This window comes from Trachypithecus francoisi, unplaced genomic scaffold, assembly GCF_009764315.1.
Source record: "Trachypithecus francoisi isolate TF-2019V2 unplaced genomic scaffold, Tfra_2.0 Lachesis_group11, whole genome shotgun sequence".
NCBI lineage: Eukaryota > Metazoa > Chordata > Mammalia > Primates > Cercopithecidae > Trachypithecus > Trachypithecus francoisi.
Genome location: NW_022681456.1, coordinates 91,200,752 through 91,215,658, shown reverse-complemented (window position 1 = coordinate 91,215,658; position 14,907 = coordinate 91,200,752). Strand labels below are relative to the sequence as shown.

Here is a 14,907-nt window from a genome sequence, read left to right as displayed (position 1 = left end):
ATTTACATTCCCACTACAATGCACAAGCATTCCCTTTTCTACACATTCTGACCAGCATTTGTTATTGCCCGTGTCTTGAATATAAGCCATTTTCACCGGGGTGAGATGATATCTCATTGTAGTTTTGATTTGTATTTCTCTGATGATCAATGATGTTAAGCATCTTTTCACATGCTTGTTTGCCATTTGTATGTCTTCTTTTAAGAAAGTCTGTTCAAATCTTTTGCCCAGTTTTTGATCAAATTATTCAATTTTTTTCCTATAGAGTTGTTTGAACTCCTTATATATTCTGGTTATTACTCCTTTCTCAAATGGGTAGTTTGCAAATATTTTCTCCCACTCTGTGGATTGTCTCTTCACTTTGTTGACTGTATCCTTTGCTATGCAGAAGCTTTTTAACTTGATGTGATCTCGTATGTCCATTTTTGCTTCGGTTGCCTGTGCTTGCGGGGTATTGCTCAAAAAATTTTTGCCCAGCCCAATGTCCTGAACATTTTCCCTAGTGCTTTCTTGTAGTAGTTTAATAGTTTAAAGTAACATATATTTTAAATACTATTTTAACCGAACACTTAAAGTCATTTAAATGATTATGGCCATTATAGCCATAAAGTTCTCTTTCCACTGATATTTATTATTACACTGAAATCTCCTTAGAGGTAAGAACATCTTTACTATTCTCAGAGTTCCAACATCTAAAACATTGCCTGAAACACAGCAGGCACTCCATACACAGCTGCGCAAATGAACATTTTTGTAACAAACCTGGTGAAGTACCTATTTTCTTCTCTACCTATACCCTTGAGTAAGTAATTCTTTAATTTTTTGAATGAACATTCCTTTTTTTTTGAGATGGAGTCTCACTCTATTGCACAGACTAGAGTACAGTGGCGTGATCTTGGCTCACTGCAACCTCCACCTCCTGGGTTCAAGCAATTCTCCTGCCTCAGCCTCCCTAGTAGCTGGGATTACAGGCGTCTGCCACCGCGCTAATTTTTGTATTTTTAGTAGAGACGGGGTTTCACCATCTTGAACTCCTGATCTTGTGATTCACCCGCCTGGGCCTCCCAAAGTGCTGGGATTACAGGCGTGAGCCACCACGCCCGGCCTTTAATGAACATTCTTAAGTTACGGTACTCTTGAGACATGTATGGGATATAGTTGTATGATGGTTTTCTTTAAACGCTGAAAAGTAAAATGTTTAGACACCCTTACATAGTCTGCTAATATGTTAGGATTACACATTTACAAATAGTTGAAAAATTAATGAAATTCCATCAGACATAATTATAGTCTATAAAATAAAAGGCAAAGCTATAAATATTAAGAATTCTTATCTATTTCTTGGACACTTTTCTAGGGCTGATACCCTAACATATTTCACTCATTCTACCAGTGTCTATTTTCCAAAGATAACTGCAAATCACTTACTGTCAACAAACACCAATACTCTAGCATTCTCTGCCTTCCTAGAAAACTAATTTTACCCATACTTATGAGAAGTAACAAAGACACTGTTTTTGAAACCTGAGTACATGGATCCATGGAAAATCCCTTTCTACCTTTTTTAAAAAGCATGCTGAAGAGGGGAAATGTGATACTATCTTGACAAAAGATACTAATAGACATGAGGCAGCTTGTTTACTCAACTAAATGTACCTACAAAACCACTTTAAATAACATCACACTATCTTCAAGCAATATGGAAAATAATTCTATTAACCATAGAATTTTTTTTCTTTCTTTCTTTCTTTTTGAGACCGAATCTTGCTCTGTTGCCAGGCTGGAGTGCAGTGGCACGATCTCAGCTCACTGCAACCTCCACCTCCTGGTTTCAAGTGATTCTCCTGCCTCAGCCTCCCAAGTAGCTGGGACTACAGGCAAGCACCACCATGCCTGGCTGATTTTTGTATTTTTAGTAGAGACGGGATTTCACCATGTTGGCCAGGCTGGTCTCGATCTCCTGACTGCGTGATCTGCCCGCCTCGGCCTCCCAAAGTGCTGGGATTACAGGCGTGAGCCACCGCGCCTAGCCAACCACAGAATTTTTTTAACCTCCTTTTGGCTCAAACTCTGGGAGGCAGGTACTATTATAATGTGGCAATAAAACTGCACATGGGTCCAATCTGTGTTCCCATGTAAGAAGAAAATATAGTTATATCCAGAAGCCATCGGCACCCCCTTCTAAGTTGTGCTAGAACACTCTAGGTTTTAAAAAATATTGCCTTTAAAACTTAAATGAAAGCTTGTATGTTTGAAAGCAGTAAGTTAAAAAACATTGGCAAATATTTGTCCTCAAACTGAGGATAAACACTTATCCTTTTTACTTATTAATGAAAGACTTAGAAGCATTTTGCTCCCATCGACTTTTCTATAACTTACCCCATTTCAGTGGACTTTTTGTTCAAATAATTAAAATATTAGAGCTTTCCCTAAAGGCTCCTAAGGAAGCACTTTAAATTTTTTTTTTTAACTTGGAAAGAACCCAGCAAAGAATTAGCGGACTAAAAAAAAAAAACAGGTGGTTCATAGAACTGTATTTAGATCATGCTATATTTTTAGCAACATGCCTATCTACAGATAGGCCCTGCAATTTGATTCATGATAAATGTCAATCAAATTCCCAACACTTTCTTTCAATGACTATTAAAAGCAGCAAAACTAGTTTTCACTTGGGTAGGAGTTTCTTGATTACTCAGAGTAATGATCTTCTATTTGCCAAGCTGTTTTGAAAGGCAGTTAAGTGACTATACAACTGGCTCCAATTTATTCCCATAGGCCAAAATTATTTATGTTTAGAAGATTTTATATAATTTTTTTCCCAAAGTGTTCTTATTTCAGAATCGTGGCATTCATCCACATTTTTTTCAAAATACATAGCAAATACATGTACTTTTGCTACAACCAATAAGGTACTCTCAGATTTCATTAAAGGGTAATAACAAGTACAAAATACAAATCCTTTGAATTCCTTTCCCAAATCAATTATAGTTATCACATTAAACACTGTCAACTGGAGAGCATTTGGAAATAAGGTACTGCTGAAGTGTTGACTAAAATACTTAGTTTTTCCATCTTCAATCATAAATCATATCATGAGAATCAGTATGATGATATATAAGAAGAAAGCCTAGGTATGAGTTCTGGGTTTGTGCTCATAGAATCTTAGGTAAGTTACTTTATATCTTTGACCTTCAGTTCCATTGTCTGTAAAACAAAATTGGAATAATTGTATGTACCCAATTTCCTAGGAAAGTTAATGTGTGTTTAAGTAATATTAATAATAGGAGCTCAACAGTTGTTTTGAAATTGAATGCATTTTGAAGCAAGATGAAAAATTCTCCACTAAAAACACAAATGTTACAGCCACTCTTTTTACCACTGGCAGAGTATAAATGTTATATAATAAAAGACCACAAATATGAACTCTGAGATTAATTTTTATCTGGTGATAAGTAAAAATGTAAAAAGCTTTCTCTCTCTGACAGTTTCTCCTTATAACATCATTAATCATGCCTAGGAAATAGTGTACTATACACAAACACACAATGAATAAATGAATGAATCAATGATATGAAGAAAACATAAGAATTACCTCCAGATGCATAAAACAGAAAATTCATAGTAAGGGTTTTTTTAAAAAAAAAAAAAAAAAAGATTAGTTGTTCTTCTCTTCTCTAGAAGCATTATTTACCTTCCCCATTCTGAGACAATCCCAGATCTCTAGTATAAAAGTGAAACAATAAAAGGGAAATAAATACGTTGCTGGTATCTTACCTTTTTATAACAGACTGGTTGGTCTCTTGCCAAGTCCTGGCCTATTCAAATCAAGAATATAAAACAAAGACTCTGGACTCATCTATGCAAGATTTATGTAGCCAAAAGACACAAGTTCAAGGAGTGTGGCCCAGCAGCCTTGATAACATGGAGTAAATTCTGTAATATTTCTCATTCTTGTGGGCACTGAGGTGTTATGAAGTCATAGGAACTAATTAAAAAGAGGAGAGAATTGTCAAAGAAAGGCCCTTGTTCTTGTGGGGTCTGCGTAGTGGCCCTCATATGGCTTCTCCCAAACTGTCTCCAAAATATCCATGAAAATATAAAATCAAAAATCATAACAATGAGAAATTTAAAATAAGAAATCATTAAAAACTATTTTGTAGGTCTATAATGGAAACATACTCATGATATATTGTTAAAATATTCTAAAGCAATATGACTTTAAAACAAACACAAAAATACATATGATATCTAGAGGGACATATGGCATGCATGTGCCAGACCACCTGTAATATTTGTGGCATATATTTTCCCAGTTTATTTTTAAATTTTTTTACAATTATTTAGACATGGTACTCTTCAATTATTATTTGGGCAAATCTATTGATTTTTTTTTTATTTGTTATATCTGGTATTTTTCCCTACCTAAAAATTATAATATACTGTCATTTTCTTTTACTTTAGTAGAGTTGAAATTTTATTCTACCAATAAAGTGAGAATTCAAAATTTAGTTTTTCCCTATAATAAGTTCTTGGCATTAAAAGATTTAAAATAAATGCCTTTTAGGTTTTGGCAACTGTCACAGAAAACTAACTTGAAGCAATTATCAAAACTTGATCTGCTGTCAGAAGCCAACTAAGTTTTAAAGGGATTATACTGTCAACGAAAACACTAGCCTGGACTGAAAAAGCTTTTGATGGAGTTCATTGTAAAATAACCTATAAATTTTCAGAATTACCCCAGCATTCTTGAAGCTCCCCCAAGACAAAATCCCCCTGAGACCCCATTTTAGATGAGGCCATGGAGGAAGACGGACAAGACAGTTCCAGAAGGCAGAACCAAGGACCTGGGTAATTGAGGTCCAAGAATCCCAGCCAAAACCAAGGGCCGGGCACTGTAGCTCATGCCTGTAATTCCACCACTTTGGGAGGCTGAGGCAGGAATGCTGCTTGAGGCCAGGAGTTCAAGACCAGTCTGGTCAACATAAGGAAACACCATCTCTACTAAAAATTAAAAACAAAACAAACAAACAAACAAACAAAAACTGGTCAGGTGTGGGGGCTTGTGCCTGTAGTTCCCAGCCACTTGGGAGGCTGAATCAGAAGTATTTGAACCCAAGAGTTCAAGGCTGCAGTAAATTATTATCATGCCAATGCACTCCATCCTGAGCAACAGAGCAAGGTCTTGTCTCAAAGAAAAAAAGAAAGAAAAGTAATCGAGGAGCTTCTCTCCTTCCAGAGTAGTGAGTCTCCACAACTCCTCTTCAGGAGTCAAAAACTGCTAAATATCAGTGATTATTAGGTGTCTCCTATTCTTCTTTCTGTAGCAAGTTGAGGTTAGGGTTGCAGTCATGCTGGTCATGCTATATATTTGGCTGGTAGCTGAAGATAATTTATCTTTTTAATTCATATTTTTCCAAGCTACGGAGAGCCACAACTTGACTTTATGGAGAAGACTGCATTATCCAGAGATCCTGGACATTGAGCCAGAGTCAGTGCCCCTGTGGGAACTTTGAGTTTTCTCCTTATAGACAAGAAAAGTATGTTTGATGTGTGATCTGTTTGGCAAACAGAAGGACAGCCTGTAGTAAAGACTATTGGTGATCACCAATATGGGTGTTCCTTTCTTTCTCCTAGGAAAAATCAATGCCCCTCATTTTCCAGTCTTTTTACTTCTAGGTAGAACCAGGCAACTAGTTCTCCTCAATAGAATATACATAAATTTGGTTTGTGCCACCTTTGGGCTGAGAAAGTCAAGATCCAGTATACCTTCTCCATGCTCTTACTATAGTTATAAATTATATAGCTCATAAACATATTTGTAATTAATAAACACAGTATTTTTCAAATAGAAAACACACAACCGTACCACCAAAACCTAATAGTGGCTGTTAGATAATAAATGACTGATAAGTATTTGTTGACAAATTAACAATGTGTTTCTTCCTCTGCATATTAGTATGAGTTGGACAGCTTAAATATATTTCATATTAAACAGTAATTACAATAATTGCAACAGAAATAAAGCCACAAAAAACAAGGATGTGATGTGAGCTTAAATGAATGAACTAATAAATGGAACATGATTAACTTACATATCATCTGAAAAGATTTAGTCAATACAAAATTTCTCAAATATGCCCAAGCACTTTAACTAAAATTGGTAAAATAATTTTCCTGAATCAAATGACTGATGTAAAGATGAGTTAGCTAAATATTTGGCATATATAAATAAAAGTTAGCTGCTTATCTTACTCATAATACATGTATTGATAAATTCCATATAATATATTATATGCTAAAAGAAATATGACTATCTTTTTCTACCTTCTAATTCTATAAATGAAATAGAAATGCAGAAAAATAACTTTAATATGTGATGAGAGTACACGTGCATAAAACGTCAACTGGTACACCAAGGAAGTCCTGGTCAATTTTGCCAAGAGAATATCAGGGAAAAAGGAAGGTAGCTCAAAATGGATCAGGAAGGATCAGTAGGAGGTTGAGGGAAAGGACATTCTATACAGAAAGAAGAGCAAATACAAATTCAAGCAATTATGAAGATTAGAGTAAATCTGTGATAGAATCAAACAAGTGTCTCCAGAATAATTACCTTTCTTGCCACTTCTGTCATTGCCTTTTTTGGTTAACAGCCACAACATCATTCAGTCATTTAAGCCAGAGTCATTTAAACCTTTCTGGTCTCCTTCACCAATGCTCCAAAATTCTAAGGGGTCTCCTGCAAGGCTGCTCCACTTCAGCACTACAGACAGCTTGACAATTCTTTGTTGTAGGGGGCTGTGCTGTGCATTGTGGGATGTTGCTGCCCTCTACCCATGCTCTGCCAGTAACATGCTCACCTCAATGGACCCACAGTTGCGACAACTAAAATTGTCTCCAGACAATGACAAATATCTTCTGGGGGACAAAACTGCTCCCAGTAAGGAAACACTGGTCTGCAGTAGCATACCTTCCATAGGTACCCACTCTTCTCCTTCCCCCCAGTGACTCACTGCCTCCCCCGTACCCTGCACAATGTTGCATAAGAGGAGATGTGTCTCCTTACACATTGAACAAACCTACCACATACTGTTCAAATCCTCATTCCTTTACAATGCATTTCAGGACCTTAATAATCCCATTCCAACCTTGGCCTTAAACCCTCACTACCCAAACTACCCTGTTTTTCAGATGCACAGATCCACAGGAAGCCCTTGAATTTTCATATCCACATTTATTCATTCCTCAAAGTCCAGTTGAGAAGTCAGCAGCACAGGTCTCACAACTCTCTTAATCACTCCTTCCTTGATTATTCCATTCCTCAAAGTTTACACAGCACTTTTTATGCTATCCACTTTAGCAAGGGCACTTTGGAATCCATCACAGTGTTTGCACCCTGGCCATAGCTCCCAAGGGCTTCTCCCTGTCAGTAACTGAGTATGGTAGGGATACCATGGCAGACCTGTTCTTGAGAGCCATGGACTCTTATTCTGGACAAGTCTGGCTCAAGGATGGCTTTGCTCAACTTTGCTTGGACTGCCCAGCAGCCTAGAATGCTACTATCCAACATTCTTATCCTTTTTTTCCCCTATGTAAGTCTCTCTCCAGCTTTCTCCTTAGTTTCTCTAACACAGACACTTCCCCTAAATAAACACTTATCTTTGCATCTGCCTCTTGAAAGACCTGGACTAACACACACTAGAATGTTAAAAGAACAGCATAGGAAATTTTCTATACTGCTGTTTGACTAGTATTGCAGTCAATACCAAAAGAGGTTCTTATTAGTTTTCCCAATAAGAAAAAATATGAATACAGAATGGCATGTGTAATAATCCAGGGCTATATTAGTTCTGGGAAAATAGAAAGTTTGGAAATAAAAAAACTAAAAATTTGCCAGAATACACAAAAAAACAGTAAAAACACTATTGATGCTTTCTATATTTTTATTTCCTGTCTGAACAAGAAGTTACTCAATAATCAATTATCAGGGAGGTAGTGCTTGACATGTTGCAGAATGGTTCATGTGAGAAACTTCAAAGGTACACATGGCCATGACAAGCTACTCCATGAGAATACTGTATAAGTCAGATGCAATGTCTGGTGTTATGACATCTGGAAACTGTTTCCTTCAACCAGAAAGACAGCATTGCCTCAAATCCCACCAAGAAATAGTGAAGTTAACTGTCTAGGCAGTTGAGTTAATTCCTGGGGACCTTGGGAAGACGTGAACACCCTAGGTAATATGAGAAAAGGGCTACCAGAAGCACGAGGGATTGTCAGAAACAGCCTGTGTAAAGTTTGTCCATCCTACCCTGAGAAGTATATGCCAGCTTATTAAATACTGATCTCTAAATACTTTGGCAAGATTATTTATCAACATTATGAGATGATAAATAACATGACCATAAAAAAGAAGTTTAGAGTTGAATATAGGGATATTAAGTCCTGGTAACTATACATGCTATGGTAGCCTATCAATGGATTAAAAACAGAGAGTTTGATTAGCCGTTACATTACTTATAGATAATTTTATGATTCCATTCCATTTTTATACCTTTTATAGATCTTGGAAATGTATAAATAAATCTCTATTCAGAAATGTTTGAATCATGGGATGAATAAATACACTTACAGGAAATAAAAATTATAGCAAAGAAAAGATTAGAAAAGCAAGAATTATATACATGTTAAACAAAGAAAATTTCTGCCAGACTCTTAGACTCTTCTGGTTCTTGGGCTCAAAACACTTAGGAAAAAAATTAAACAATACTGGTTATGGTTCAGAGAAAAACGTAAATACCAAAACTTCTAAAAGTGGGTGAAATTTAACCATATAGAAATTAGAAGAAAGTATTAGTTCACATGTTTGGGGTTAATTCAACACTAAAAACTAAACTGAATCAATAAATACGTTGGGGTGTCAACTTAACAAATGGTTGTACAGAGATATTTTGAAAATATTAATTTGATTTGTTTTTCATTCTTTTTCTCTGAAAGCCACATTCTCCAGCCACCACCAGAGAAGGGAAGGAGAGACTCTGCCTCAGTTGGGAAGATGGAAGGCAATAGGTCAATTAAATGAGATGTGAAAAGGAAACTCAGTAGATACTGGGGGGAAAAAAGGGCAATGGAGGCAAAGGAAACAGATGGTAAGATGTATGCGCATTAACTTCTCCACTGGGGGTTTAAAATCCCAGAAACAGAAGGCATATTGCATTGTTTAAAGGGACTGCCCAAAGAGGTGTTCCAGGGTGCTGACTATGTGGTACTCAAGGAAGGAACCCTCTGAAAGGGTTCCCTATACACATCAAATTTAGAGGTGTAGAAGAGTTTGACAAAGAGAGGAAATGAATCCCTCTTGACTCTCAAATGCCATAGAGGACTCGAGGCCTTTAGAGGAGTTTGCAAGAATAGCAATAGCATCACCAAACCAGTTTACCTAGAGAAGGTGATGCAGCAAGACTTTGTATTTGAAGGCTGCACAATGAATTACTGAGACAAGAAATCAAATGGATATTACAGCCAGAATTCGGAGGGATATACAGCACTAGTGAGAGTCCAGAGGAGGATGAGTCAAGACCAGTGAGCTCCCACTGAGCAAGGAGATAAAAGGCCATCAGTTCTCAGGCCCAGAAATCAGCTGCTGTTAATAGAAAAGTACAATGAAACTATAGCACAAAGAACATCACCAGTCACTTGAGGAACTGAAGGATGGTACAATTTCCTCACCCCTCTCCCAAACAATACAAAGACCTCATAACACGTTATGACCCTGTATATAGTCAGTTTCCATCAATGTTCAATGAACTATTGAATCCACCAATATATAAAACAATACCCATTAGCAGAAAAAAAAAATGAGATTGAATGCTCATTTCAATATATTCAGGAAAAGCATTTAATAAAATACAACATCCATTCATGATTAAAAGCAAAACTAAAGTAAAGCAAAAAGCAACTAGAAAAAGAATAGAACATCTCTAAACTAATAAGACTGGCTCTGAGAATCCTTCAGCAAACTTCAACCTTAATGTTTCATGGACTGAGAGACCAAAGCCAGATTATCAAGTACACAAGGTGACAAAGATAAATTAGGAAGCAAGTAGGAGCAGGGCCATCAGGTTAGCATTATTGAATTCCCAAGCTTTGTATCAACATTGATCTGCAAACAACTCAGCTGGTCCAGGCTTCAGATACTACAGTTTACCTACATACAAAAACTAAAGGCTGATCTGAGACTAAAAAGAGGAATCTGGTATAATTACAAATGGATTCTAAAATCTACCAGGTTCTACTGTTTGATGAAACTATTAATCCAAAGAAATTTAATCATAGAGTCAGGGTAGAAATAAATATATATAATCATAAATACGTAGCTAATATCCATTTTAGTGCTAATATTAAAAAATGCAAAATTTTAAAAAAGTCACTAATCTCATCATTAATTTAGACTTACAATTGGTTATGATCACACTACTGAAAAAAATGGAGATATTGGTACCTCTAGTTATTTCCAATGTTACTGGAAAATTTCTTTCTCTATAATGATTGAAGTATGCAACTAAGCCTTATACAATACAGAGAAATTATGTAAAATAAAGCTGAGTTATGGAGATATGAAAATAAATGTTTAAATGTTTAATCAACAACTTCTGATAATATCAATAAATTAATCAAAAGCAGAGTACATATATGGGATTATTTACTTGCCATCGAAAGTATGACTACTATAGATGATTTTTCCTCTTCAAAAATTTAGTAAAAGAACATTCAGAACAAATCATTTTATTTGTTTGTAATTTCTAGTAATCCCTCAACTAAATTAAATAATTTTGTTCTGAATGTTTTATTATAAAATCAATATAACACAAATGATTGATTTCATTTTTGATTAATGAATACATTGCTAAAGAAGATAAACATTGCTGATTAACTTTCAGATAATATATTGTATAATACATTAAATTATCCACATAAATGAGGAAATAAAAATCTTCACACTTAACATTATAAAAATATTAATATTAATTTTTAGATATGTTAATAAAATAAACTTGGTAATAAAACAAAAATGTATGATGATGACTTGGCCAACTGTATCCAAACTGACACAGTGACTAGAAAGTTATGACTCAAACATCTTTAACTGCTTTCGGAATTCAAAAAGAGGATATTGATCATAAATACGTGTACCTACTATGTACCCACAAAAATTAAAAATGTTTTAAAAAGGATACTGAATAATCATTTAACTACATCAACATTATGAATCAAAATGAGCAGGAACAGCATTCCCAATAATGCCTTCCCATCTGGAATGCTTTTCCATGAGAAAACATATTGACCATGACAAATTTGTGGTAGCAAGTCTAGGATTTTCCAGACAAACTAAACATTAGTTTAGAAAGGTTTTAGAAAGGAGAATTTTTTTGTCCTTTGAAGTTTAGGTGGCTATGTGAGGTTTTAGAAAGGAGATTTTTTTTGTCCCTTGAAGTATAGCTGGCTATGTAAATATTAGAGTGTGATTCTGTCATTGTGATGTTGCAAGTATTTCACATGGAAGAAAAAAGGAAATGGTTCTAGCCATTTCATGAAAAAAACAACTCAAGATAAACACTTGAAAAAGAGCTCACATACAGGAAGGCATCTTAAATCAATTAAGCCAAAGGAGTATTACATTTGAACTGCAGAGAAATGTTATCAGATTTTTATTTAATCAAAGAATAAACAGTGTTGATGTTCTAAAAATATCTTTGAAAACCTTTCCAGAAGTATCTTTTGTAAAAGTGTGTATCTGCTAAACAAAAGCTAGATACTTAGGAACTGTAGAATCCTGTAACCAAATTCCTAATTCTTGTTTTTTCCTGAATATGTATTTGTCAGAGGAGTTACTGATGCAGTGAGCCTATATATGTTTTAAAACAACTGTCCTTACCCTGGGGTTCCATGAACTTGGATGGAAAAAAGTTACATCTTTATTATCACTAACCTCTGATACTGCAACATTTCCTTCAAGTATGATTGTAGGTGAAACCACAGACATTGTGGCTTTGTTACCAATAAAATGATACTTTTATATCACATTATGGTTGGTGTAGCTATGTGTCATCTGATTACCACCACAAGAATATAATAGACATAACCAACAGATCTTTGTAGATAGACTGTTTTCAAGTATGATGCATTTTGAACAGATTCAACTTCTTCCCTACTCTACTTCACATGCTATCCCCATACCATCAGCAAAACAAACTTTTCCTATTCAGGCCTTGCTAGTGAGAGCCATTTCATTATATGTATATTCATTCTCCTTTCCTTCTATCAAATTCCAGAAACAAACTTATTTAAGTAAATACGTGGTCCTCCTCAACAGGACCACGAAAGGGTACATCTGAGTCAAACAGCCTGCCCTCCAGTTGGAAGCCACACTCCGCTTGTAACAGCGGTCCCACATGCCACTCCCTGAGCACCACTCCAGCGTCTGACACTTTCAGGAAAGATGCTTGAAAGAGCATCTTTCATCAGCGTTGCACAGAGGGTCGGTTTTGCCCAGCAGGCAGAGACCTGCTCATCCTGCCGCGAGAGCCTTCCTAAGGAGTTGCCTCTGGCTTGGTGTTAATCCTTCTGGTAGCTCAACCTGAACTCTAGGGTCATCAGCCACCAACTGGAAAACCCGAGGCCCTGTTCCCTGAATGTAGCCCTTGCCGGAATCCCAAGAAAATGCCAAGGGACCCGAGGACGCTTACCAGGCCTCCACATAAGCTTACGACGGCCTTGTAATCCTCCTGCGAGTTAACCTGGCCGCGGTAGAAGCAGTGGCGCAGGTCTGAGGGCCCTGCGTCGCTCTCCCAGGCCCCGCGTCCCGGGGCTCCCAAGTGCACTTCGGTGTAGCCGGAGGCCAGAAAGGATGCATCGGCGGTCAGGTTCAGCTGGAAGAGCTGTCCATAGGCAGTGACGCGATAGTGGGTTCTGAACGGCATGGGTTCCAGCGCCTTGGAGCTGCGTTTCTGCCGGCTGAAGTGGTGGCTCTGAGGGAACACTTCTCCAAACTCATTGACCCGCTCCGGGATCACTACTTCGTAGGAGGTCAGGGTCCTCACCAGGGCTTCTGCAACCACAGCGACAGGACCAATGAGCTCCCACGCATTCTTCTTTGTCCAACTCTAAACTTTTTCCACCAAACGTCCCCGCTAAAGGTCCCAGGTCCCAGTACAGCCAGGGGCATGACAAATGCACACATGCTGATGCGCACGCACACACACACACGTGCACTGGGGCTGTTAGTGCTCTGCTTTCCCACACCCCCGACTTGCCCTACCCTCCCCAAGCAAAGACCCTACTAATGGCCCTAAGCAACCCACTTCCTTCCCCAGTACCTCCTAACCTCCCCGCAGCCGCCAACTCCTTCCCTCCGGGTGCACCCGTCCCCCTGCCCCTTGGGCCCCCGCCGCGTGGTCCCGGGAGTGCGATGCGTCGCCGGCGCGCGCAATTCCTCGAAACCCCGCACAGTCGCGACCTCTCGGGTTGACTGGTCCGGGAGTCCCGGGAACCCCATCAGGGCCAGGGTTCCCCAACGGGCTGAGCCGCTCGTCCCCTCGACCTGCATGTCCCACTCGGGCCCCGAGCCCCCACTTCGCCGCTGAAGGCGTCTCGCGGTGACTTTACCTTGCCTGGGGTGGAAGTGAACTTCCCAAGACCTGGTGATGAAGAGCGAGAGATGGCAGAGCAGCCCAGTCAGCCACTTGGCCACCCACATGGTTCCACCCAGGGGACCCCGATCGGGGAGGCCCACCAGAGCCGCCAGCCGCCGAGCGGGCTTCCCTCGCGCTCAGATCCCTCTCCTCCCTCTCGCCCGCCGCTCTCCGCGCCGGCCGCCAATCTCCGCGCTTCAGCAGCTTAGGGAACAGCAGCGCGGGCCCTGGGGCCGGCTCGTCTAGCCACACCGCCTGTCTCACTCGCTGAGCCGCTGTTTCATAGCACTGTAGCCTCACACCCCTTCCTGCCCCCGCACCGCTCTCAGAAACTCCCTGCTCAGGTTCAGCTCGGCGCGGGGGAAGCAACTCGACCTAGCAGGAATGGTGCCAATATAGCCACCCCGGACCGGCGAGCGCAGGGGAGAGCCCGCCCCTATGAGCTGTTCCCGGCCAATCAACTGGAGGCGCGGCCCCGAATCGCCCTCCCCCGCGCAGCCCCCTCCCTTCTCCACCCAGCCGCAAGGGGAGTGCGGTCCCCTCCTGCTGCCCCAGCGGGCGCTCAACTTGCTGAGTAGCCCCAAGGCCCGGCTGGGCACCAACTCGGGACCTATGAAACCCAGCCAGATGCAAGCACCGGCGTAAGTGAAAGTTGCCTGGGGTTTTGAGCTCTTAGATGAAATGACAAGCATCAGATAGAAAGTTTCTGTTTTTTATGTTTCACGGTACTTTTAGGCTTCTCAAACAAAATAAAATAAGCTACAGCGGAAGTTCTTGTAGGCAGAGGATGCTACCAATGAAGCTCAGTGACCGGTCCTCACTTGCATGGGCCCCTGTGTGTGCTGGGAGTTGCTGAGAGTTGATGAGTGCCATAGGTGAGGCGAGGAAGCCGAGTTTGCACACAAGCACTTCTGGCAATTGCCGAAATAAATTCAAGAAAAGGATCTGAGTCTCCAAAGTTTTAGTAACTTACTGTTTTTCTTTCTTCTTTCTAATATTCGTATTTGTACTTAATTTTGTATCAAGAGCCCTCCAAAATTATATAAACGTCAAGACCCACAGAACTTGGATCTGCCCTGCCTGCGAGAGTTTTTGCTGTTAGTTCCACAGTATTCATATACCCTTTGTTTATAACATACAAATAACCCCATGTATTCACAACTATCCTCCTTAACAATTACTGTGGCTCTGAATCCAGTTGTCCCTAGGTGTCTGTTAA

The 14,907-nt window shown here is 39.2% G+C and overlaps 1 protein-coding gene across 1 annotated transcript in view; it reads right to left on the bottom strand.

Annotated features, from left to right (window-relative positions):
* ADAMTS20 (ADAM metallopeptidase with thrombospondin type 1 motif 20) overlaps positions 1–13,753 on the bottom strand; it is a 217,504-nt gene extending 203,751 nt beyond the window's left edge. Inside the window, exons 1-2 of the mRNA XM_033222369.1 lie at positions 13,663–13,753; positions 12,744–13,105 (exon numbers count right to left, since the gene is read on the bottom strand). Of these exons, the coding sequence (XP_033078260.1) occupies positions 12,744–13,105; positions 13,663–13,753 (453 nt within the window). The remainder of the gene's footprint in view (positions 1–12,743; positions 13,106–13,662) is intronic.
* Positions 13,754–14,907: the final 1,154 nt, after the last annotated feature.